The 23,790-nt window shown below is 44.9% G+C and overlaps 1 protein-coding gene across 2 annotated transcripts in view; it reads right to left on the reverse strand.

Annotated features, from left to right (window-relative positions):
* Positions 1–23,790, reverse strand: part of SHTN1 (shootin 1) — a 229,468-nt gene that overhangs the window by 185,796 nt on the left and 19,882 nt on the right. For both annotated transcript variants that reach the window (XM_033943623.1, XM_033943621.1), the window contains exon 3: positions 5,486–5,546. In XM_033943623.1, coding sequence (XP_033799514.1) covers positions 5,486–5,546 — 61 coding nt within the window. The remainder of the gene's footprint in view (positions 1–5,485; positions 5,547–23,790) is intronic.

Genomic DNA, 23,790 nt, shown 5'->3' on the forward strand with positions numbered 1-23,790 from the left:
CTTCGCACAACTTGGTGCCCTGCTACATTATCAGTCAAACTCCCACCTTATGTCCCGAACAGACTCCTCTGCTCCCAGGAGGAAACACATCTACAATTAGCCCCTGGTTGGAGCCTCTGACTAAACTAAACTAAACCTTAAGTTTATATAACGCATCATCTCCACGGATGTTGTGGAGCTCGGCACGGTTTACAAGAACTTAAAATATAGGAAGAGTAGGAAAAAAAAAAGGTTTACATAAACTTATATATAGAAGAGAAGAGTATAGAAGACTAGAAAGTGCCAGAAGCAGATCCTACTCCCATTTCTTACCAAAGTACTGGAATCATCTACCTTCACACATCAAATCCTTCGAAGGGCTTTTGAGCTTTACGAAAACAATGAAAACCTACCTCTTCACCTAATTCCCTTAGCCTAGTACCCGTATGGTATAGCATCTAGACTCCAACACCTTCCACACATCATCGTTATTAAACTATCTGTCAGAGCATCCAACCTACTAATCTACCTCCTTCAGCTTATGCAACCATACAATCTGTAACTCCCAAACTAATGTACTCCTCGACTCTCTCTGTGCATGCTTTAAGGCAATCTAACTATATGTGAAACTAATGTAAGATGAACTATTCGAATGTTACAAATCCTCATTCTGTGTCTGCTAATTTAGGATGAACAACTGTATTAGCCAAATATCAAGGTAACCTGCAAGGCCTTAGATTTCTCGTTCATTAATTATTATATACTCGTTCATTAATTATTATATACTGTATGTTACCTTGTAACCTGTTCTGAGCTCGCTGGGGAGGATGGGATATATAACTTACACAATTTTATGTAATGAGACCTAGTTACTAATAATCCAGGTTAACAGTAAAATAACCCATCTTAGCGGGAGCCTGCATTGATGAACTGCATTGATGAACTTCCCTCTTAACTAAAGGAAAAAAATGTCTCTAGAAAGTAAAATCACTGCTATATATAGAATAATCTACTTAAGGCAGTCTGTGTCAATGAGTTCTAAAAAGGCTCCCATGTAGACTGGAACTGTTTGCCACCAGGAGTGTCCAAATTGGGTATTCTCCGACGTGCCATCTGTAAACGTTGTGTAAGAAGCACCCTTCATTGCGCCAAAGTGGGAGTCTCTGGGAGAAGCCATTGTAGTAGCATAGCTTTAACATCAAAGAGAGAAGCTATTTTTAGAAAGGATCGCAGGCCCTTAGGTACCGGGGCGACTATCGGACATTGTGTAAAAATTATCAAAGGGGTCAGTATACCACGCGCACACCACAGGGTAGAGATATGTTGCAATATCTGCTTCCAAAAGCACTGGACAACTAGGTAAAGATAAAACATATGACCCAGAGTTGAATTAGATCTACCACATTTTAACAATTAGAATCCGTACGAAGAGCCATAACATTTATATATAGAAAAGGTGAGCCAAGTACAGGACAATCAAGCCAGTTTAGTAATCATGAAATTGCCGACCTGCTGTTAGTGATCTGTAACCTGTAACTAAAATCGTCTGTAGTACCTGAAGATTGGAAGGTGGCCAATGTTACGCCGATTTTTTAAAAAGGTTCAAGGAGCAATCCGTAAAATTACAGACCGGTAAGCCTGACTTCAGTGCTGGGCAAAATGGTGGAAACAATTATAAAAAATAAAATTGTAGAACATGTAGACAAAGATGATTTAATGAGACAGAGTCAGCACATGGGTTCAGCCAAGGGAGATCTTGCCTCACCAATTTGCTTGACTTCCTTGAAAGTGTCAATAAACATGTGAATAAAGGTGAGCCGGTTGATGTAGTGTATCTAGATTTTCAGAAGGTTTTTGATAAAGTTCCTCACGAGAGGCTCCTGAGAAAATTAAAGAGTCATGGGATAGGTGGCAAAGTTCAGTTGTGGATTAGGAATTGGTTATCGGATAGAAAACAGAGGGTAGGGTTAAATGGTCACTTTTCTCAATGGAGGAGAGTAAACAGTGGAGTGCCACAGGGGTCTGTATTGGGACCGGTGCTATTTAACTTATTTATAAATGATCTGGAAATTGAAATGACGAGTGAGGTGATTATATTTGCAGATGACACTAAACTGTTCAAAGTTATTAAAACGCATGCAGATTGTGAAAAATTGCAGACAGACCTTAGGAAATTGGAAGATTGGGCATCCAAGTGGGCTTCGATTTAAGCATCACCCCTGTGCATCATAAACAAAATTATAGTTGTTGATCTGTGAGTATCCTCTTTCTTTGTATCTATCCCATGGTTTTTTAACTCAGTCACTGGTTTTGCCCCTATCACCTCTACAGGGAGGGCATTCCAGGCATCCATCACCCTCTCTGTGAAAAAGTATTTCCTGCAACCCCATATTATGTACCCAAGTTTTACTGCTTCTCGGTCTCTGGAAAACATTTGTTTGTGGATTAATATCATTCAAGTATTTAAAATAGAGAAGGTGGAGATTGCATATGATTATTCTTCTGAAAATGGAGCACACTCAGATAAGGAACCTGGACTCCCCATCAGGGAAGAAGTTCACACGCGTGTATGGAGTGCGTTTTGGAATTCCTTTTCTCTAGCTGCGAGGAGCCGGATTTTTAATTATAATTTTAGGATTTCCTCTCGATTGCTTGTAGTGACAGGTTGGGAGGGTTGTTCTTAGCACAGAAATGTTTGAGAAGATGTACTTTGCTTCTTGTGTTGGCATAATTTCCTTGTATCACTGCTTTCTAATGAAATATTTCTGCTGTTGCTGGGGTCAATAAAGAGGATTTAAACATAAAATAGAGAAGATTCTACACTTTTTTTTGTCTTGTTCTTTGGGTTATGCTACTGCTAGCCTGCCTTCTTCCCCCCCACCCCCCCACCCCCCAAAGTGGGAAATTTTAGATCTTTTCAGGTCTAAAGGCTCTGAGTGGTGAATAAAAATGATTGCATATGTGGGTGCATGCATGTTATGGACGTGTTTTTAGAAGTGAAAGCTGCTCTCATGTGTATTTATTCCTTCGCTTGATTTGGAGCAGCTCATTTGGAATGACTCGGGCAAGGTGAATGGATATTTGTAGAGGGCAAGGTGTCTTCTACTTGCTCCAAATATATCATCTGCTGTTATGGCCATTGCACCATCTTCTGCTATATTCTGCCTCCAGAAACTAAAACTAAACTAAAGCTTAACTTTGTCTACTGAGTCATCATTCTGAGAAAGCTCGATTCGGTTTACAGCAATTAAATAAACAGGGAATGATTTACAAATGATAAATAGAAGATAATAGCAAAATTTCAAAAGAATTAATTTTCAAAATGTTTGGCAAATAGAGTCGTTTTTAAAGATTTACAGAAAAATTGAAATGAACTGGAACTCCTTAAAAAAAGGGGAAGATCATTCCAGAGTTGAGAGAGTTTAAAGACCAAAGATTGACTGAAGATCTTGACTCCTTTAATCTCTTTTTTAGAAGGAAGGGAGAATTTAAATTGTTGGACACCTCTTGCAAAAGGAGAATTGGTAAACGTTCCAAAATATAGGAATAAAAGGATTAAAGATACCATGTAGAATTTTAAAAGAAATACAAGCACATTTAAATTGAATTCTAAAATAAACCGGGAGCCAATGAAGACTCTGAAGCAAAGGGGTCACATAATCAGACCTTCTGAGCTCTCTTATATGTGCTGGTGGCAGGGGGGTTGGAAATTAGCACCCTATGTATCTAGCCTGTGCCTGGATAGGCTGTCACCATCTTTTTGCATGGAATTATAGTACATATATACTCAGATTTGGATGAGCCAGGAGTAAACTGCTCCTCAGGCCATATCACTTATTTACTAGTCAGCAGTAAATGTAACAATAATGGGCACAATGTCTACACTTCTTCCCCCATATTCGCAGGGGTTGGGGCGGAACGGACCCGTGAATACGGGAAAGCCATGAATAACTTTTTCATAAGTTATTTGCAGTTTTCTATTAAAAACCCTTGGGAAAATGATGAATAACTTCCAACACATCTTCCTTGTGCACACCAGGAGGGAACCTCCACAGAGCCAGGATCAGACTTCCCCCAATGACTGACCGTGCTGAAAAATCCAGGGCTCTGGAGCAGGACCAAGCGCCTTGCTTACGCGCCTGGCTCGGTCTCGCCCACTCATCCTTTCAGGCAGCGGCACGCGCTCCTAGCTCAAGCTGGCTCAACTCCCTCCCCCCTCTCATTTCTGGCAAACCGAGATGGAAAACGAGGCGGCAGCGCCGAGCTCCAGGTCCGCTCCGCCTGCTCGCACCATGCCTGGCTTTTAGGAGAGCAGGAACAGCTGCCGCCGCAGCGTCCAGCTCTTCCCGCGAGAACCGGGTAAGGCTCCCTGCCCATTCCCTGTCAGCTCTCAGTCCCCGTGCGCTTGGTATTCCAGCCCTTTCCCTTGCGCTCTTTCTCTGCCTCGCGCTCCCCCTCCACTCATGGATGATGTAATTTGGGGGAGGAGTCAGCGTGAGAAAAATCACAAATAAGCGAAACCGCGAGTGCAGAAACCACAAATACGGGGGAGGGGGGAGGGGGAGAAGTGTACTCTTGTTTCACGCTTTATATTTTTAGGTTATTAAATTTTTTATTTTAGTATTTATATTTATATACTACTTAGAGCACAGGTGTCAAAGTCGGTCCTCGAGGGCCGGAATCCAGTCGGGTTTTCAGGATTTCCCCAATGAATATGCATGAGATCTATGTGCATGCACTGCTTTCAATGCATATTCATTGGGGAAATCCTGAAAACCCGACTGGATTACGGCCCTCGAGGAGGGACTTTGACACCCCTAACTTAGAGCCTAAGTGGTTTACATTCAGGTACTCAAGCATTTTCCTTATCGGTCCTGATGGACTCACACTCTATCTAATGTATTCATCTGCCTTGTATAAGACAATATACTATTTGAAGGTTTTAGTAATATTACTTATAAACAACTTACAGTAAAAGCTTCATTATCCAACACTCAACCATTGAATGTTCAACTAGTAAAATTGCTTCTTTTTTCCCCCTCCTACTGGTTGTGCAACAGCCCGAGAACCTGGGTTCGATTCCCGCTTGCAGCTCCTTGCGACTCTGGGCAAGTCACTTAGCCCTGCAATGCCCCAGGTACAAAATAAATACCTGCATATAATAATTAAACCACTTTGATTGTAACCACAGGAAGGCAGTATATCAAGTCCCATGCCCTTTCCCTTCTGGTGCAGGAATATCTGCAAGATAGGAGCATGCAGATAAATGCTTCGTTAAACCCCCAACAGTGCCACACCGAGCATTGGAAGGAAGAGAGCCAGGAGAGCATGGGGGAGCCGCAGACAAAGCATTGCTTCTGTTTTATGACATATCCTTTGGGACCCTCTCAGTTTGGCTTCTTACCTGTCTGGGCGTCGCTTATTAGGCTGACCATGCCCATGGCTGCTATAGATAACCAGCCTGTGGAAATAAATGCTATAATGACCGAGAGTTGTACATACTCACTTTTATTCAATTCTTCCAGTTTTCTGACCGCTTCATCCCGCTCCTGTCGCACCTTCTCGTACTGTAGCAGAGGAAAGAAGGAATTTGAGTGAGCAATGGAATGGGGCTAGACTTCCAACAGCTCATAAGCTAATCCAATATTTCTGCATGACCACATTTGCCATACATGTAACACGCTACTCCATGACACAAGTGGAAAACTACTTCATTCTGCTACCTGCTTATAGAGGTTATTAACCATGTTTGACTTTTCATCCTTTTAGAAGTATTTAAAAAAAAAAAAAAATGCACTGTGCATTAGTAATCACCATTCATGAAGCCCATAGGTAGAAAAGGATCTCAAATGTTTTATGCAAAATGCTGCTCACTTTTGACCAGGTAAGGTCTGGGGAAGGTCCAGGATGCAGGAGGGAGGCGGGGGTAGGTCAGTGTCGGTCGTAAAAAATGTCCGTGATATTTCAATATTCGTGGGCCGGCTCTGCCCCTAAACCCCGTGAATATTGAGGGTCTGCTGTACTACCTAGCAGTTTTTGTGCATTAAAAATGTTCCTAATACAGTAAGATAATGTCTTTCAAACAATATAAATGACAATGTGTCAGAACTTTGCACTCACAGAAACTTGTATTAACTGCGGGATCTGGATAGCCCCTACTCCCGCCCCTAAACCCCCCCTCTCCTTATACCTTGAACCAATAACAGAGACCACACACAAATTTGGAATATAGCCGCAGCTCAATTTATTAACCAGAACAATTAAATTAATTTGCATAAATTAACATCCTTAACACAGTAACTTCCATATCACAAGATCTGCCAGCTCCTCCCGAGCTACCCGGTGTAATCATCCATAAATGGCCCCCGCCCCCGCCATGAACAGCAAGAGTCTGAGGGGTGCAATGACCTCATGCCCTTTTAACCAGGTCAGTAGACCCCAAGACACGGCTCCCAGCCGTCCCTCCGCTCATCGCCGGATGAGCCCCAGCACCCAGTAGCTCGGGAGACCCGCCTTCCCGAGCTACAAAGGCCACCAATAAAGGGTGGGTGGGCGGGGCAAAAGCCGCCCTGGAGGACCCTGAAAAAACCGAGTCCTCCAAGTTCCCGGATTTTAACACCTCCTCCGGTACCGCCCACTTCTCCCCATACACCCAATCACGCACCATCTTATCGGCGCACGTCTCCCCCCTCACTAAAAACAACTTTTTTTTTTTTTTTTTTTTTTAAACAACCATTCCCTCCTCTGCTTCCATGACAACACGGGCGGCATAGGGCTCCCAGCCCCGTGTTATCCTTCGCCCGTCGAGACGGGCTCTCGGGCTACTCTTTTCTTCAATGCTGAGCTTCCAGTACTTGAGATGATACTCAGCCACTACTGCCTTTTCCCCAACAAAACCTTGTTCGGGCAGTGTCGGATTCTCTTCCCCCCCTCCCCCTCCCCTTTTTACAAAGCCGTGCTAGCAGCTGCCGCTGTGGTAACTGCCCCGAAGCCCACAGCGATTTAAAGGGCTTCGGGGCTTTTGCCGCAGGGCTTTGTAAGAGGGAAAGGGATTGGGACTTGTATACCATCTTATTGTAGTTTGACAACCACACTCAAAGTGGTTTTTACATGCAGGTACTTCAAGCATTTTCCCTGTCTGTCCCAGGGGGCTCCTGCAATTCTATGTGGATTGCAAAAATAACATAATAAAATCACAAAAAAAACACGACAAATGCAATAAACACATCAATACAAAAATACATCAAACATTTCAGCAAACCAAAAGACCACAATCTGTCCCCCAAATAATTAACATACATTACTGAAAAACAAAATATACTAGCTTGTACTTAAACAGTAGTGCATATTAGTGAAAAGAGCCACAGAGGTAGATATAAACATATTTCAATCTCTGGCTCTAGAATGTCCAGGAAATGATTGCTTTTTGTATTTTCTCTTGTGCATTGATCCTTTAATAAAAATATTTTTTTAAAAAACAAAACCAAACAAACAGTTCCAAAAAGCCACTCATCTGACCCAGGCAGAAGGAAGGTTTTAGATAAGGCATACAATTTAGTTTATTCATATTTGGTAAACCGACTTTCACATCACAAATCAAAGAGGTTCACAAGTAAAAAAAAAAAAAGGAACTAGATAGAAAACTTCACAGGAAGAAAGGACCTAACTTGTACATTGTCAACAAATGCCACGATAAAAAGTACATCTGAGGAAGAAACCTTAAACTGCAGATGGGAGGGTTCTGTAGAAAGATCCGAGGGAACAGAAAAATCACCTTCATAAAAGGAGCCCTTAGGGAGTCTTTATCTGCAATATTTTCTCATAATACTGACTAGATAGTTCACTTCCTTGTAACTTTTTCATATTACTTGTGACCAGGTAGTCAATATAAGAACATAAGAACCGCCATCTCTGGATCAGACCTTCGGTCCATCAAGTCCGGCGATCCGCACACGCGGAGGCGTAATTTTAGTCACCCATATCCCTCTATGCCTCTCGTAAAGAGATGTGCATCTAGTTTGCTTTTAAATCCTAGAACGGTGGATTCCGCAATAACGTCCTCTGGGAGAGCATTCCAGGTGTCCACCACTCGTTGCGTGAAGCAGAACTTCCTGATATTTGTCCTGGACTTGTCCCCCCTTAGCTTCAGTCCATATCCTCTCTTGTCCGTGTCACATTGGACATTGTAAATCATTTTTTTTCCTGCTCTATTTTGTCGATTCCTTTCAGTATTTTGAAAGTCTCGATCATATCCCCTCGCAGTCCCCTTTTCTCAAGGGAGAAAAATCCTAGTCTCTTAAGTCGTTCTTCATATTCCAAGTTCTCCATACCATATATCTTACGCTTATCTTTTCTTTTTCTTTCTGTCTCCTCCTACCCTCTTGTTCCTATCCTGCGTGTTTTTCCCTTAAGATATGGTCAACCTTTCCTGCCCTTTTTGTCCTCTTGTGTCTAGTTTGGTTAATTTGTTTGTTTATTCTTTTATTTTAAATATTGTCCACTGTTTTTATTTATTGTTCGCTGCTTTGATTTGACTTTTTTGTTAAAAATGGCAGTACATCAAATAAATTAACTAACTGTAACTGTAATGGAGTTCCAGGGGAAAAGAACAGTGGAAAAGAACGCAGAGCGAAGTATGGACTCCAAGCGCAAGGAAGAAAGAGGGAGTAAAGAAACGATTAGCAGCCATGAAATGCAAAACATGGGCTGGCCTATAGGGTACAACCAAGGATGCCAGATAGGAAGGGGTAGATATACAAAGGATCTTAAATTATACAGGAAGCCAATGGTGTTGTCAACGATGATGGAAGTCTACAAAATCCTGAGTGGGTACAAGTGGATCAATTTTTCGCTCTGTCAAAAATTACAAAGACTATGGGACACTCGAAGTTACAGGGAAATACTTTTAAAACCAATAGGAGGAAAAAAATTTTCACTCAGAGAATAGTTAAGCTCTGGATGCCGTTGCCAGAGAATGTGGTAAGAGCGGATAGCGTAGCTGGTTTTAAGAAAGGTTTGGACAAGTTCCTGGAGGAAAAGTCCATAGTCTGTTATTGAGAAAGACATGGGGGAAGCCACTGCTTGCTCTGGATCAGTAGCATGGAAAATTGCTACACCTTGGGTTTTGGCCAGGTCCTAGTGACCTGGATTGGCCACCGTGAGAACGGGCTACTGAGCTTGATGGACCATTGGTCTGACCCAGTAAGGCTATTCTTATGTTCTTATAAGGTGGGGGGGGGGGGTCAGTGAACACTGTGTGAGTGTGTGTGGGTCTTTACTTTGTCTCTGCAGTGAGGACAGTTTTCTTAGTCTCTGTGACTCTGTACAGTGCTGCGTGCGTCTGGTTGCACTATAAAAATAATTAGTAGTAGTAGTTATCTGGTCACTTTGTATACCTTTATGGCACTTATACCTGCTTTTACATTGTCACAATGTTTATGTTTAGTTCAGGATGTCTAGTAAAACATTTGATTATCACCCTCATCCCACCCACATACTGCCCTAACCACTCCTCAAGGAAAGTATCAATGAACACATAGAAAAAAATAATCTGTTGAGAACAAGCCAGCATGGTTTCTGTAAAGGAAGATCATGCCAAACGAACCTACTGCATTTCTTTGAAGGGATAAGTAAACAACTGGACAAAGGTGACCTTATAGACATCGTATATCTGGATTTCCAAAAAGCTTTTGACAAGATACCCCACGAGCGCCTACTAAGGAAGCTGTGGAGTCACAGGGTGGAAGGGGACGTGCACAGATGGGTCAAAAATTGGCTGGCGGACAGGAAGCAGAGGGTAGGAGTAAAGGGACGCTACTCTGACTGGAAAGGGGTCACGAGTGGTGTCCCACAGGGGTCAGTGCTGGGACCGTTGTTGTTCAATATATTCATTAATGATCTGGAAACAGGGACGAAGTGCGAAGTTATAAAATTCGCAGACGACACAAAACTCTCCAGTAGGGTCAGAACTGTTGAGGAATGCAAAGATCTACAAAGTGACCTGAACAAACTGGGTGAGTGGGCAAAAAGATGGCAGATGAGCTTCAATGTAGAGAAATGTAAAGTCTTGCACATAGGGAAAGGAAACCCAATGTACAGCTATACGATGGGAGGGAGGGTACTGGGGGAAGGCAATCTAGAAAAAGACTTGGGGGTATTGGTGGATACAACGATGAAGCCAGTGGCACAATGTGCAGCGGCCTCAAAAAAGGCGAACAGAATGTTGGGCATTATCAAAAAAGGTATCACTACCAGAATGAAGGAAGTTATCCTGCTGCTGTATCGAGCGATGGTGCGCCCGCATCTGGAGTACTGCGTGCAATACTGGTCACCGCACCTTAAGAAGGATATGGTGATGCTCGAGAGGGTCCAGAGGAGAGCAACAAAAATGATTAAGGGCATGGAAAACCTTGCTTATACCGAAAGGCTGGAGAAGCTGGGGCTCTTTAGCCTGGAAAAGCGGAGACTTAGAGGGGACATGATTGAGACATATAAAATCATGAAAGGTAGAGAGGGACAGATTCTTCAGGCTAGCGGGGACATCAAAAACAAGAGGGCATTCAGAAAAATTGAAAGGAGACAGAGTCAGAACGAATGCTAGGAAGTTCTTCTTCACTCAGAGGGTGGTGGACACCTGGAATGCGCTTCCAGGAGAGGTGATAGGACAGAGTACAATAATGGGATTCAAAAAGGGCTTGGATGACTTCTTGAAGGAGAAAGGGATTACAGGGTATAGATAGAGGGGTACTATACAAGGTACTTCAGGATTAGGGCATAAACAATTCAGGTGGTGGGAACTTACAGGTCAAGGATCTGGAGGGCTGCCGCGGGAGCGGGCTGCTGGGCGCGATGGACCCCTGGTCTGACCCAGCAGAGGCAATACTTATGTTCTTATGTATGCCCCTTTTAGCTCTGGGCGCACAGCGGGATTCAGAGGCCTAAAAAGTCCTGCAACACATCCAACACTACTTTATAGTTCAAACAAATTGAGACTGGAAAAAAAACTCCCCTAAATGAAAAGAGGAACAGTGATTTTATCCAGAAAAATTTTGCTAAAACTTCAGCTTCTGGTACTTGAGAAGGCTCTTCATTTTTAGGAAGTGAGGTTAATGATCTTCAAAGTTTAAACAATACATGGTATGAGATCTACTGATTTTCTCACCATAAAACTGCTTTCGTGCTTTATTAAGTTCAGGATTTATAACGTGAAACTTAACCCCCCCCCCCACCCCCTTCTATTAAACTGCTCTAGCAGTTTTTAGCGCGGTGAGCCACGCTGAATGGCCCGCACTGCTCTCGACACTCATAGAGTTCCTATGAGCATCGGAAGCAGCGCGGACCATTCAGCGCAGTTCACCACGCTAAAAACTGCTAGCGCAGTTTACAAGAAGAGGCTGGAAGCCTCCAATTTATTTTACCTTGTTCCCATTTACGTTTTCTCCATCTGCGCTCTACCCTCCTGCAGCCACATTTTAGAACACGATGTTGTTCTGTAAACCAATGTGCGGCGGCGGTGAAAAGGGCGAACAGAATGATAGGAATGATAAAGAAGGCGAACACGAACAGATCGGAGAAGGTTATCATGACGCTGTACCGGGCCATGGTGCACCCTCACTGGTCGCCGTATAGAAACATAGAAAAAAGCGGCAGAAAAGGGCTGTAGCCCACCAAGTCTGCCCATTCCAAGTATCCCCCCCCCCTGAATTTACTCCCTTAAAGATCCCACGTGAGTATCCCATTTTTTCTTAAAATCCGTTACGCTGCTGGCCTTTATCACCTGGAGTGGGAGTCTGTTCCAATGATCCACCACTCTTTCGGTGAAGAAGTACTTCCTGGAGTCGCCATGAAACTTCCCTCCCCTGATTTTCAGCGGGTGCCCTCTGGTGGTTGAGGGTCCTATGAGCCAGAAGATATCATCTTCTGACTCAATGCGTCCCGTGATGTACTTATACGTTTCAATCATATCTCCCCGTTCTCTTCTTTCCTCAAGTGAGTACAGCCACAATTTCTTCAGTCTTTCTTCATACGTGAGATCCTTGAGCCCCATGACCATCCTGGTGGCCGTTCGCTGAACCAACTCGATCCTCAGTACGTCCTTTCGGTAGTGTGGTCTCCAAAACTGAACACAGTACTCCAAGTGGGGCCTCACCATGGCTCTGTAGAACGGCATCATAACTTCAGGTCTCCTGCTGACGAAACCTCTGCGGATACACCCCATCATTTGTCTTGCCCTGGAGGAAGCCTTCTCCACTTGATTGGCAACCTTCATGTCCTCGCTAATGATCACCCCTATATCGCGTTCCGCCGTGGTCCTGATCAAGGTCTCACCATTTAGTACATAAGTTCTACGCGGGTTTCTTTTGCCTAGGTGCATTACCTTGCATTTTTTAGCATTGAAGCCTAGCTGCCAAGTATTTGACCATTGTTCCAGTAGCAGTAGGTCGTGTGTCATATTATCAGGTAATAAGCATCTGCCTACTATGTTGCAAAGTTTGGCGGCGTCGGCGAACAGTGATACCCTTCCTCTAAGTCCTTGCATCATATCTCTTATGAATAAGTTGAATAGAATCGGGCCCAGGACCGATCCCTGCGGCACTCCACTGATCACGTCCGATGCTTCAGATGGGGTACCGTTCACCACCACCTTCTGAAGTCTACCGCTCAGCCAATCTCCAATCCATGTAGTTAGAGTGTTTCCTAATCCTATCGATTTCAGCTTGTTCAGCAATCTTCGATGAGGGACGCTATCAAATGCCTTACTGAAGTCCAAATATACCACGTCCAGTGACTCTCCGGCGTCCAGTTGTCTAGTAACCCAGTCAAAAAAGCTAATCAGATTAGATTGGCAGGATCTGCCCTGGGTGAACCTGTGTTGGTGTGGATCACGCAGTTTTTCTTCATCTAGGATTGTGTCAATATTCTGTTTGATCAGTGTTTCCATCAGTTTACACACTATAGACGTGAGACTCACTGGTCTGTAGTACTGTATATGAAGAAGGATACAGTACTACTCGAAAGGGTTCAAAGAAGAGCAACTAAGATGGTTAAGGGGTTGGAGGAGCTGCCGTACAGTGAAACATTAGAGAAACTGGGCCTCTTCTCCCTTGAACAGAGGAGATTGAGAGGGGACATGTTTGAAACATTCAAGGTACTGAAGGGGATAGTCTTAGTAGATAAGGACAGGTTGTTCACCCTCTCCAAGGTAGGGAGAACGAGAGGGCACTCTCTAAAGTTGAAAGGGGATAGATTCCGTACAAACGTAAGGGGTCACACTGTTTCTTTCTAAGCTACGTTTCTGTCCAGTGCGTCACTCCATGTTCACTCATTGGATGATGCCGCCCTTAGGGGTAAAAACAAATCTTTCAAGAGATTCACCCACTGTTTCATTTTCAAACTACCTGAGCTCTGGAAAGAGTTACCGCTTTTACTTAGAAGTCTAGGCCCCTTCGTTTTATTTTGGAAAGCTCTGAAAACTTTCTTGTTTACTAAACACTTTGGAAACTAAGCCATTCTAGATTACGTTCTTCTTCCATATTTAAGTACTATACTTACATTATTGTAAACCGAGTCGAGCACCTTTTGCTTGATGACCTGGTCTACAAAATTAAGTTTTAGTTTAGTATTTTATTTTTACCCTGTTGTATTGAACTTGTTATGTTAGGTTGAAACAATTTTTATTGATGACAACCAACGCCAACAATAATGACATAGGAAACCATAACACATGCATCCTTGTATAACAGCTAAGATACAGAGAAGTACCTTAGCCATCAATCAGTTTAACAATATGACCTTACCCTCCCGCCCCATCCCAACTTTCCCCCCCTAAGACCAAAAACTATAAAAAAGAGCAAAGGGAACCCCACCTCCCAGTAATCCCATAGGGATCCCGGGAGAGCTCATGGATATTACCCACTGCCCCCCCCCCCCCACCGCCTAAACCCCCCAAGAATCCAACCCTACGTAAAAAAGTAAATCATCTGGAAGCATTGGATGAAGGCAGGTATACGCACTTTGGAGGATGTCATATCGGATGGTAAATTGCTGGGAGGACATTAGTAACAATGGGGGGCTCGACTATACACCGAGACTCCCATTTTTTGCCCATTTTTGGGGTCCAAAATCTCAGTTTATATTCAACTACAGTATATTATAATAATAATAGCTTTATTTATATCCCATCATACCTTTCCGTTCAAGACGGTTTACAACAAGAAAGGCTGCAGGAATGCAGCGAAGTTATATCAAGAGCATGAAGTAGGAGTGAACAAACATGCATGGGATATAATTATATATATCAGAAGACAGGAGCATGCAGGTAAACGTAGAGGAAATCGTTTGAGGAAGTTTAAATGAATTTATCAAATAAATGGGTTTTCAGTGATCTTCTGAATGATTGGTATAACGATGAGTTAAGGAGTAAGTCACTTAGACCACAGTTCTTCAACCGCCGGTCCGCACAAGGCCTGCGAGATCAAGTCGGCAGTTAAATTTCCTGCCAACTGCGGTTCCTCCCAACTGCGGTTCCTGCTGACTAATGTTCCTCCCAGCCTCAGGCAATCAAGACAGGCTGCCGACGTCGGAGCCTTCCCTCTGTGAGTCTCGCCTGTTCGGAAACAAGAAGTTGAAACAAAATAGGCGGGACTCAGAGAGTGAAGGTCCCGACGTCGGCAGCCTGTCTTGATCGCTGCCCCTGCTGAGTTGCTGAAGAGGGCAGCGGGGAAGTTGCGATTAGAACGGAGAGAGCTGCAGATTCAGGTGCAGGTGGAGGGAGATGGTCAGCGTGTGCGAGCAAGATCCGGGGGAGCCTTCACAGTGGCTGTCTCCCCTCCCACCAGCTCTCCTACTTGCCAGGGCAGTGATTTACCAGCAACTTCCTGCAGGCAAATACTGAGAGCTGCTGGAAGGGGAGGAAGCCACTGTAAGAGGCTGGGAAGCTGCTGGATAAAGGGAGAGCTGTTACTGGACTTGGAAGGAATTAGAAGGAGAGATGCTGCTGGGAGGGGAGGAGGGAAAGGGATGGGAAGAGAGTTAATGTTGGATAGAGGGAGGAGGGAAGGGAGAAGGAGAGATGCTGCTGGAAGGGGAGGAGGGAAAGGGATGGGAAGAGAGTTAATGTTGGATAGAGGGAGGAGGGAAGAGAGAAGAAGGAGAGATGCTGCTGGGAGGGGAGGAGGGAAAGGGATGGGAAGAGAGTTAATGTTGGATAGAGGGAGGAGGGAAGGGAGAAGAATGAGAGATGCTGCTGGAAGGGGAGGAGGGAAAGGGATGGGAAGAGAGTTAATGTTGGATAGAGGGAGGAGGGAAGGGAGAAGAAGGAGAGATGCTGCTGGGAGGGGAGGAGGGAAAGGGATGGGAAGAGAGTTAATGTTGGATAGAGGGAGGAGGGAAGGGAGAAGAAGGAGAGATGCTGCTGGAAGGGGAGGAGGGAAAGGGATGGGAAGAGAGTTAATGTTGGATAGAGGGAGGAGGAAAGGGAGAATAAGGAGAGATGCTGCTGGGAGGGGAGGAGGGAAAGGGATGGGAAGAGAGTTAATGTTGGATAGAGGGAGGAGGGAAGGGAGAATAAGGAGAGATGCTGCTGGGAGGGGAGGAGGGTAAGGGATGGGAAGAGAGTTAATGTTGGATAGAGGGAGGAGGGAAGGGAAAAGGAAAAAAGGAAGGAGGGAAGGGAGAAAGAAAAAAGGAAGGAAACAGCTGGCAGGGAGATTACAGGAGGGGAAGGGGATCAGGGTGGAATGGAGAGATCAGATGAGGGAAAGGGGAGAGAGAGGAATGAGAAAGTAGAGAGACATTGATGCTGGAAAGGGGGTCAGCAGAGAAATGAGAGAGGGATAAAGATGCTAGATCTGGTGTAGGAGAGATAAAAATGAAGAAGGCAGTGAAGCTGGAATGAATGAAGTAAAAAGGAGAGAGGAGGAACAGGCTGGATGGACAGGGAAGAGGGGCACAGAAAGAAGTCAGATACATATGGAAGGGGGAGAGGGCAGACATTGGATGGAACGGGCAGATGCTGGAAGGAAAAAAGTGAAAAGAAGATGAAAGCAGAAACCAGAGACAACAAAAGGTAGAAAAAAATAATTTTATTCCTATTTTGTCATTAGAATATATCAGATTTGGAATATATCAGATTTGAAATATATATCCTGCTAGAGACATAACTGGGGACTGCAGTATTCTGTTAGCATGATATTTCTATGTAGCATTCTATAATAACTTGGCTTGTTCAGTTTTCTTGATAGTAGAGGGGATATGTGAAGGGGAGGGGAGACAGGGGTTTTGTTGGTCTGTGCTCTGTATATTTGTATTTATAAAATCACAATTGTTCAGAATATTGTTTCTTTTTATACTTTAATAAAATACGTTCAATATAAAATCATAATTGCGGCTTGTGCAGATGGGATCAGATGGTTTGCGGGGACCGAGCTCGTGGAGATGGGGCGTAAGTGGGGTTTTTAAATTTTAGTCCTAGTAGTTTGCCGGTCCACAAAATAATTCTTTTATTTCTGCCGGTCCACGGGTGTAAAAAGGTTGAAGAACACTGACTTAGACCACTGTTCCACCTTCCTGTCTTGTCGAGTAGTGAGGTCCTATTTTTTAATAGTAACTCTCGAGTAACCAGAAACTATACTTATCCAGCATTTACCAATTCCCATGGATGCCGGTTAATTGAGAGTCTACTGTATCTGGATTATTTTACAAATTGATCACCACCGGTCCCAGCTGTGACCGAGGCTTGCGTGTGTCAAAGATCCATATTTGCTCCGTAGGCTTTCTAACACTTTACAGGAAGCAGCTGAGAGCACACTTTTAAGACTAAACAAAAATGCCAAGTCCTCACTCGCAGGAACCAAATGAGACAGAGATTAAGTCCGTGTAGAATGCAAGAAGATTATCCCCTTGTCAGCCACATAATAAAGACCAACAAGTTCCTAAAACCAGAGTCTTCACTAACACAAACTCACTAGCATTTTGTTCCTGCGCCAAGGACAGACCGTCAACACACAGAAACACTCCGACTCAGCCAAGATCAGGTGATGCCTGCAAACAGGACAAGATTACGATTCCAACGAAAAGCAGTTTCCTGTAGCAGACTCAGCGCATTTTCGAGCTGGCCAGCTCAGGGTTCTGTTTCACTGGACGGCCGAGGTGGGGGCCTCAAGACCTTTAGCTAAATGCTAATTCAGACAGTTTTTATTTTTTAAGCTGGGGGGGGGGAGGAGGAGAAGGAAACTGCCTCTGAGAGTATCGTCTCCTTTGACAACAGGACAGCCAGAGAATAAAGCTTATATCTTGCCACCCTAGCACGACCCACCCCACCCCAGAGTCTGAATGGGAGGCAGCGGCACATATTATAGAAAAGCATTAGCGTCAATATCTGTTATTTGAAGGTTCTGATTTGTACTCATTATGTCTCCCTTTTAGTGTGTATTATATATTTTTTATTCAATTTTCTATACCGTTCTCCCCAGGGTGCCCAGAACAGTTTACATGAATTTTTATTCAGGTATTCAAGCATTTTCCCTGTGGGCTCACAACCTATCTAATGTACCTGGGGCGATGGGGGGGATTAAGTGACTTGCCCAGGGTCACAAGGAGTAGTGTGGGTTTGAACTCACAGCCTCGAGGTGCTGAGGCTGTAGCTTTAACCACTGCGCCACACTCTCCCCATTCTCTTTTTGGTTAGGCTGAGAACTTTTCAGTAGTCCTTCCTATTGTGATGTCATAATGCCTCATTCCACCAATGCCTAAGAGCCAACCTCATCAGTGATGTCACAATGGCTTGGTTTCCCTAGACGTGTGCCCATTTGCTAGATGCATTTGCCTCATTGAAACGAAAAGTGTGGAATAACTTGTAAGTTTCATGGCTCCACCTCATTCTCAAATTACCGGGAAACAAGGGTGCGAGCATTAAACTGGGGCTGTACTATCGACCACCTGGTACGCCAGAGGGAGTCGGACACGACTTGGAAGCGGAATTGAGACAGGAGTGCAGGACTGGAAGTGTAACAGTGATGGGGGACTTCAACTACCCAGGGATAGACTGGAGTACGGGTCACTCCAACTGCACTAGGGAGACAGGATTTGTAGAAGCTGTGAAGGACTGCTTCATGGAGCAACTAGTCAAAGAACCGACGCGAGGGGGTGCTACTCTTGACCTCATCCTAAACGGATTAGGGGGGCCTGCAAAAGGGGTAGAAGTGGGAGGACCACTAGGCAACAGTGATCATAACACGATCAGATTCACATTAGAAAGAGGGACACCCATAGTTAGGAGGACCGCAACAACTGCGTTGAACTTCAAAAAAGGGAACTACGCTGCTATGAGGGAAATGGTGGGGAGGAAGCTCAGAAACATCTTGAGGATGGAGACTGTGGGAAGCGCCTGGACCCTATTTAGGGACACCCTGCAGGAAGCACAGAGAATGTACGTCCCCAATTTCAGGAAAGGCTGCAAGAACAAGCGATCAAAGGACCCGGTTTGGATGTCAATAGAAGTAAAGAGGGCGATAAAGGACAAAAAGGTATCTTTCCGGAGATGGAAAGAGGACCCAACAGAGGAAAATCGCCAGGCGCACAGGAAATGCCAAAAGGAATGCCACCGGGAGGTTAGAAAAGCAAAAGAGAAATACGAAGAGGGGCTGGCCAAGGAGGCGAAAAACTTCAAGGCATTCTTCAGTTACGTTAAAGGGAAGCGACCAGCGAGAGAGGAGGTAGGGCCGTTGGACGATGGGGACAGGAAGGGAGTGATTAAGGAGGATAAAAAGGTAGCTGAGAGGTTGAACACGTTCTTCTCGTCGGTTTTCACGAGCGAAGACACATCTAATATACCGGACTCAGAGGAGCTCATGAGTGGGGAACAGGCTGAAAAATTAGAGCACATAGAGGTAAGTAGGGAGGATGTCCTCAAACAGATAGACAGGTTAAAATGCGGCAAATCACCGGGCCCGGACGGGATCCACCCAAGGGTGCTGAAAGAACTAAGACAGGAAATAGCGGGAACAATCCAACATGTTTGCAACCTATCCTTGAAAACTGGTGAGGTGCCAGAGGACTGGAAATTGGCAAATGTCACACCGATCTTCAAGAAGGGATCGAGGGGTGACCCCGGGAACTACAGGCCGGTGAACCTGACTTCAATAATAGGGAAGATGGTGGAAGCTATGATCAAGGACGGCATTTGTGAGCACATCGAGAGGAATGGCCTACTGAGAACAAGCCAGCACGGATTCTGTAAGGGAAGGTCGTGCCTAACGAACCTTCTGTACTTCTTTGAGGGAATAAGCAGCCGGATGGACAATGGGGAGCCCATAGACATCATTTACCTCGATTTTCAAAAGGCTTTCGACAAGGTGCCACATGAAAGGCTACTTAAGAAGCTGTGGAGCCACGGGGTGGGAGGGGATGTGCACAGATGGATCAAGCACTGGCTGTCGGGTAGACTGCAGAGGGTTGGAGTAAAGGGCCAATATTCTGACTGGCGGGGAGTCACGAGCGGTGTGCCACAAGGATCGGTGCTGGGGCCTTTACTCTTTAACATATTCATCAATGACCTGGAAAAGGAGGCAAAGTGTGAGGTTATAAAATTCGCAGACGATACCAAAATGTGCGGCAGAGTTAGGACCAGGGAGGAGTGTGAGGACCTACAAAGGGACCTGGACAAGCTGGAAGACTGGGCAAACAAATGGCAAATGCGCTTCAACGTAGACAAATGCAAGGTCATGCATATAGGGAAAAAGAACCCGTTGTTCAACTACAAATTGGGGGGGGTATTGTTGGGAGACAGCAGACTCGAGAGAGACTTGGGTGTGCTGGTGGATGCATCACTGAAGCCATCTGCACAGTGCGCAGCAGCCTCGAAAAAAGCCAACAGGATGCTGGGCATCATAAAGAAGGGCATAACAACCAGAACACGGGAAGTCATCATGCCATTGTATCGAGCGATGGTACGTCCGCATCTGGAATACTGCGTCCAGTATTGGTCACCGCACCTCAAGAAGGACATGGCGGTACTTGAGAGAGTCCAAAGGAGAGCAACAAAAATGGTAAAAGGGCTGGAACACTGCTCGTACGCCGAGAGGCTGGATAGGCTGGGGCTCTTCTCTCTGGAGAAAAGGAGACTCAGGGGAGATATGATAGAGACCTTCAAGATCATGAGGGGCATAGAGAGGGTGGATAGGGACAGATTCTTCAGACTGAAGGGGACAGCAAATACGAGGGGGCATTCTGAGAAACTGAAGGGAGACAGGTTCAAAACAAATGCAAGGAAGTTCTTTTTCACCCAAAGGGTAGTGGACACTTGGAATGCGCTACCGGAGGAAGTGATCAGGCAGAGTACGGTACAGGGATTCAAGCAGGGATTGGATGGATTCCTGAGGGATAGAGGGATCGTGGGGTACTGAGTAAACCAACCTGGTCGTGCATGTGCAAGACCGGAGGGCTAGGACTTCGATAGGAGGGCAGAACTTAAATGGGAAACCAAGGTGGCAGGGGAGCCCTTCTGATGATTCAGACAGGCCTTGACCTGTTTTTGGCCACCGCGGGAGCGGACTGCTGGGCAGGATGGACCTGTGGTCTGACCCAGCAGAGGCACTGCTTATGTTCTTATGTTCTTCTTGGTTAGGCTGAGAACCTTTCCCAGCCCCTCCTATTGTGATGTCATAATGCCTCATTCCACCAATGCCTAAGAGCCAACCTCATCAGTGATGTCACAATGGCTTGGTTTCCCTATACTTGTGCCCATTTGCTAGATGCATTTGCCTCATTGAAACGAAAAGTGTGGAATAACTTGTAAGTTTCATGGCTCCACCTCATTCTCTTCTTGGTTAGGCTGAGAACCTTTCCCAGCCCCTCCTATTGTGATGTCATAATGCCTCATTCCACCAATGCCTAAGAGACAACCTCATCAGTGATGTCACAATGGCTTGGTTTCCCTATACTTGGGCCCATTTGCTAGATGCATTTGCCTCATTGAAACGAAAAGTGTGGAATAACTTGTAAGTTTCATGGCTCCACCTCATTCTCTTCTTGGTTAGGCTGAGAACCTTTCCCAGCCCCTCCTATTGTGATGTCATAATGCCTCATTCCACCAATGCCTAAGAGCCAACCTCATCAGTGATGTCACAATGGCTTAGTTTCCCTATACTTGGGCCCATTTGCTAGATGCATTTGCCTCATTGAAACGAAAAGTGTGGAATAACTTGTAAGTTTCATGGCTCCACCTCATTCTCTTCTTGGTTAGGCTGAGAACCTTTCCCAGCCCCTCCTATTGTGATGTCATAATGCCTCATTCCACCAATGCCTAAGAGCCAACCTCATCAGTGATGTCACAATGGCTTGGTTTCCCTATACTTGTGCCCATTTGCTAGATGCATTTGCCTCATTGAAACGAAAAGTGTGGAATAACTTGTAAGTTTCATGGCTCCACATCATTCTCTTCTTGGTTAGGCTGAGAACCTTTCCCAGCCCCTCCTATTGTGATGTCATAATGCCTCATTCCACCAATGCCTAAGAGTCAACCTCATCAGTGATGTCACAATGGCTTGGTTTCCCTATACTTGTGCCCATTTGCTAGATGCATTTGCCTCATTGAAACGAAAAGTGTGGAATAACTTGTAAGTTTCATGGCTCCACATCATATTTATTTATTCAGTTTTCTATACTGTTCTCCCAGGGGAGCTCAGAACAGTTTACATGAATTTATTCAGGTACTCAAGCGTTTTTTCCTTTCTGCCCTGGTGGGCTCACAATCTACAGTATCTAATGTACCTGGGGCAATGGGGGGATTAAGTGACTTGCCCAGGGTCACAAGGAGCAGCGTGGCTTTGAACCCAGGGTGCCGAGGCCGTAGCTTTAACCCCTGCACCACACTCTTCCCCCTATATCTGCTGTTAATAAATATATTTCTGAAACTGTTTCATAGTCGTCCTTATTATTAAGTTTTAAACACTGATTTTAATTCTCCCTCGTTCACTGCATTTGTGTTTCTATTTGGTCTTTCTTTATGTTGAATTATACTGTACTAGCCGTACACCGCCCTGGGTGAATCTCTTCATAAAAGCAGCTAATAAATCCCAAACAATAAGTCAGACACAGCCTTATCTGGCTGTCTCTCCCACACGAGCATACGATATCAGAGAGGAACTTGTGTAATACTGCTCTAGAAAGACCTTGAGATGTAAGCAAACTTTCTAACAGAACGATGCCCCCCCCCCTTTCAAAACCACACAAGAGGTTTTTAGCGCTGGCTGGCACACTCAATGCTCTGCGCTGCTCCCACGGTCATAGTTCCTGTGAGCGTCGGAGCAGCGCAGAGCTCTCAACGCGCCGGCCGGTGGTAAAACCCTCTTGCGCGGTTTTGTAAAAAGGGGTGGGTATGTTTGTTATTTCTTTATAATGTCATATTAATTTACTGACAAACCACTAGCCTAAGGCAGCTCTCAAACGCCTGTCAGACATGTTATTACATTAGAGTCTAATAAAAGGATCTCACCTGCACCTTATTTGTTCATCTCTGTCTCTACATTTCCTCTAAGAGCAGCTACCGCGCTCCGCTGATAAGGTACTTTTTAAAACAAAGAAGAAACTGGAAGGATTACAGCACAGGACTGATATGCAGAAGTCAACAAGGCAACTACCAGGCACAGGCTGTGATAATTCTGCACCGCCCTGCAATACAGGAGAACAGAGAGGAATTGTGTATTTTAACTGGTTCACTCAGACGTAGCAAAACTAAACTCTTGGCACTTGTCGCATTTTATGCTCTGGCCTCCACATCGCTGTGCGTTCTATATAATCTGCGGTACAGAAGACTATTATAAATCGGACAGACAATACATCACAAAGGAAGTGGCCTAATGGTTACAGCAAAGGGCCGAGAGGCCAAGGTTCAAATCCCACTCCTACCACCAACACTTCTTGTGACCTGGGGCATATTGCTTCCATTTCCCACTGCCTCAGGTATTCGCCGATTTTAAGCTTCTGTAAATATACACACAGTTCCCCCGACACACAACTTCACATTGCTCTTCCCCCAGAAGCTGTAGATCCTGTCACAGAATCCCACGCTTGCCCCCAGAACCTCGTCATAACAATAATCTCTCCCCCTTCAACATACTGCCCCAGATCCTCTAATTAAAATCTCCAGCCCCTTCTTTCACACAAACACTACCCCCCCCCCCCCAGTCACCTTTGTAACTCCACGGCATCAGCCCTCTTTCTCAATCCTCCATTCCCTACTCCCCCCCCCCCAGCAACTGATCAGACAGTGAAAGAAATGCAGGCTGTGCCTTGGGCCATCTGAGACCTGACTATTTTTTGAGCCATGCAGGACACCGTACAGCTCCATGGTTCAAGCAGTGAAACCCAGAGCAGCAGAGAGGAATTACGTAATCTGAGGCAGTGCTGCTTTTCTTCTCCTGCCAGTACCCTCCAGAAGTAAAAAATTTCAACATATCATGCATCATTCACCACATACTCCATGGAATTTCAGCAGTTCCTCTTATCCAACTCTTCTCAATGGCATGGTCTGCCTCTCGCAGAACCCTTAACAGAATACGACTAAATCTCCCGACTACAAAAAAAATCTCCAGTAGAGGCTTATTTTTCATTCCATGCTAACCTTTCTGGGAGTGAAAACTTGGAACGACCTCCCAGAAAGTATCAGAACTCAGCCTAGCTATACCTTATTCCGGAAGAAACTAAAAACCCTTCTCTTTGATACCTGAACTTTACCTGAATCTCTCAGTAAACCCTTCCCCAGTCAATTACCCTCCATTAATTCCCTTTAAATTTTCCCCTGCCTCCATAATT

Source organism: Geotrypetes seraphini, chromosome 4 (genome assembly GCF_902459505.1).
Source record: "Geotrypetes seraphini chromosome 4, aGeoSer1.1, whole genome shotgun sequence".
Taxonomy (NCBI): Eukaryota; Metazoa; Chordata; class Amphibia; order Gymnophiona; family Dermophiidae; genus Geotrypetes; species Geotrypetes seraphini.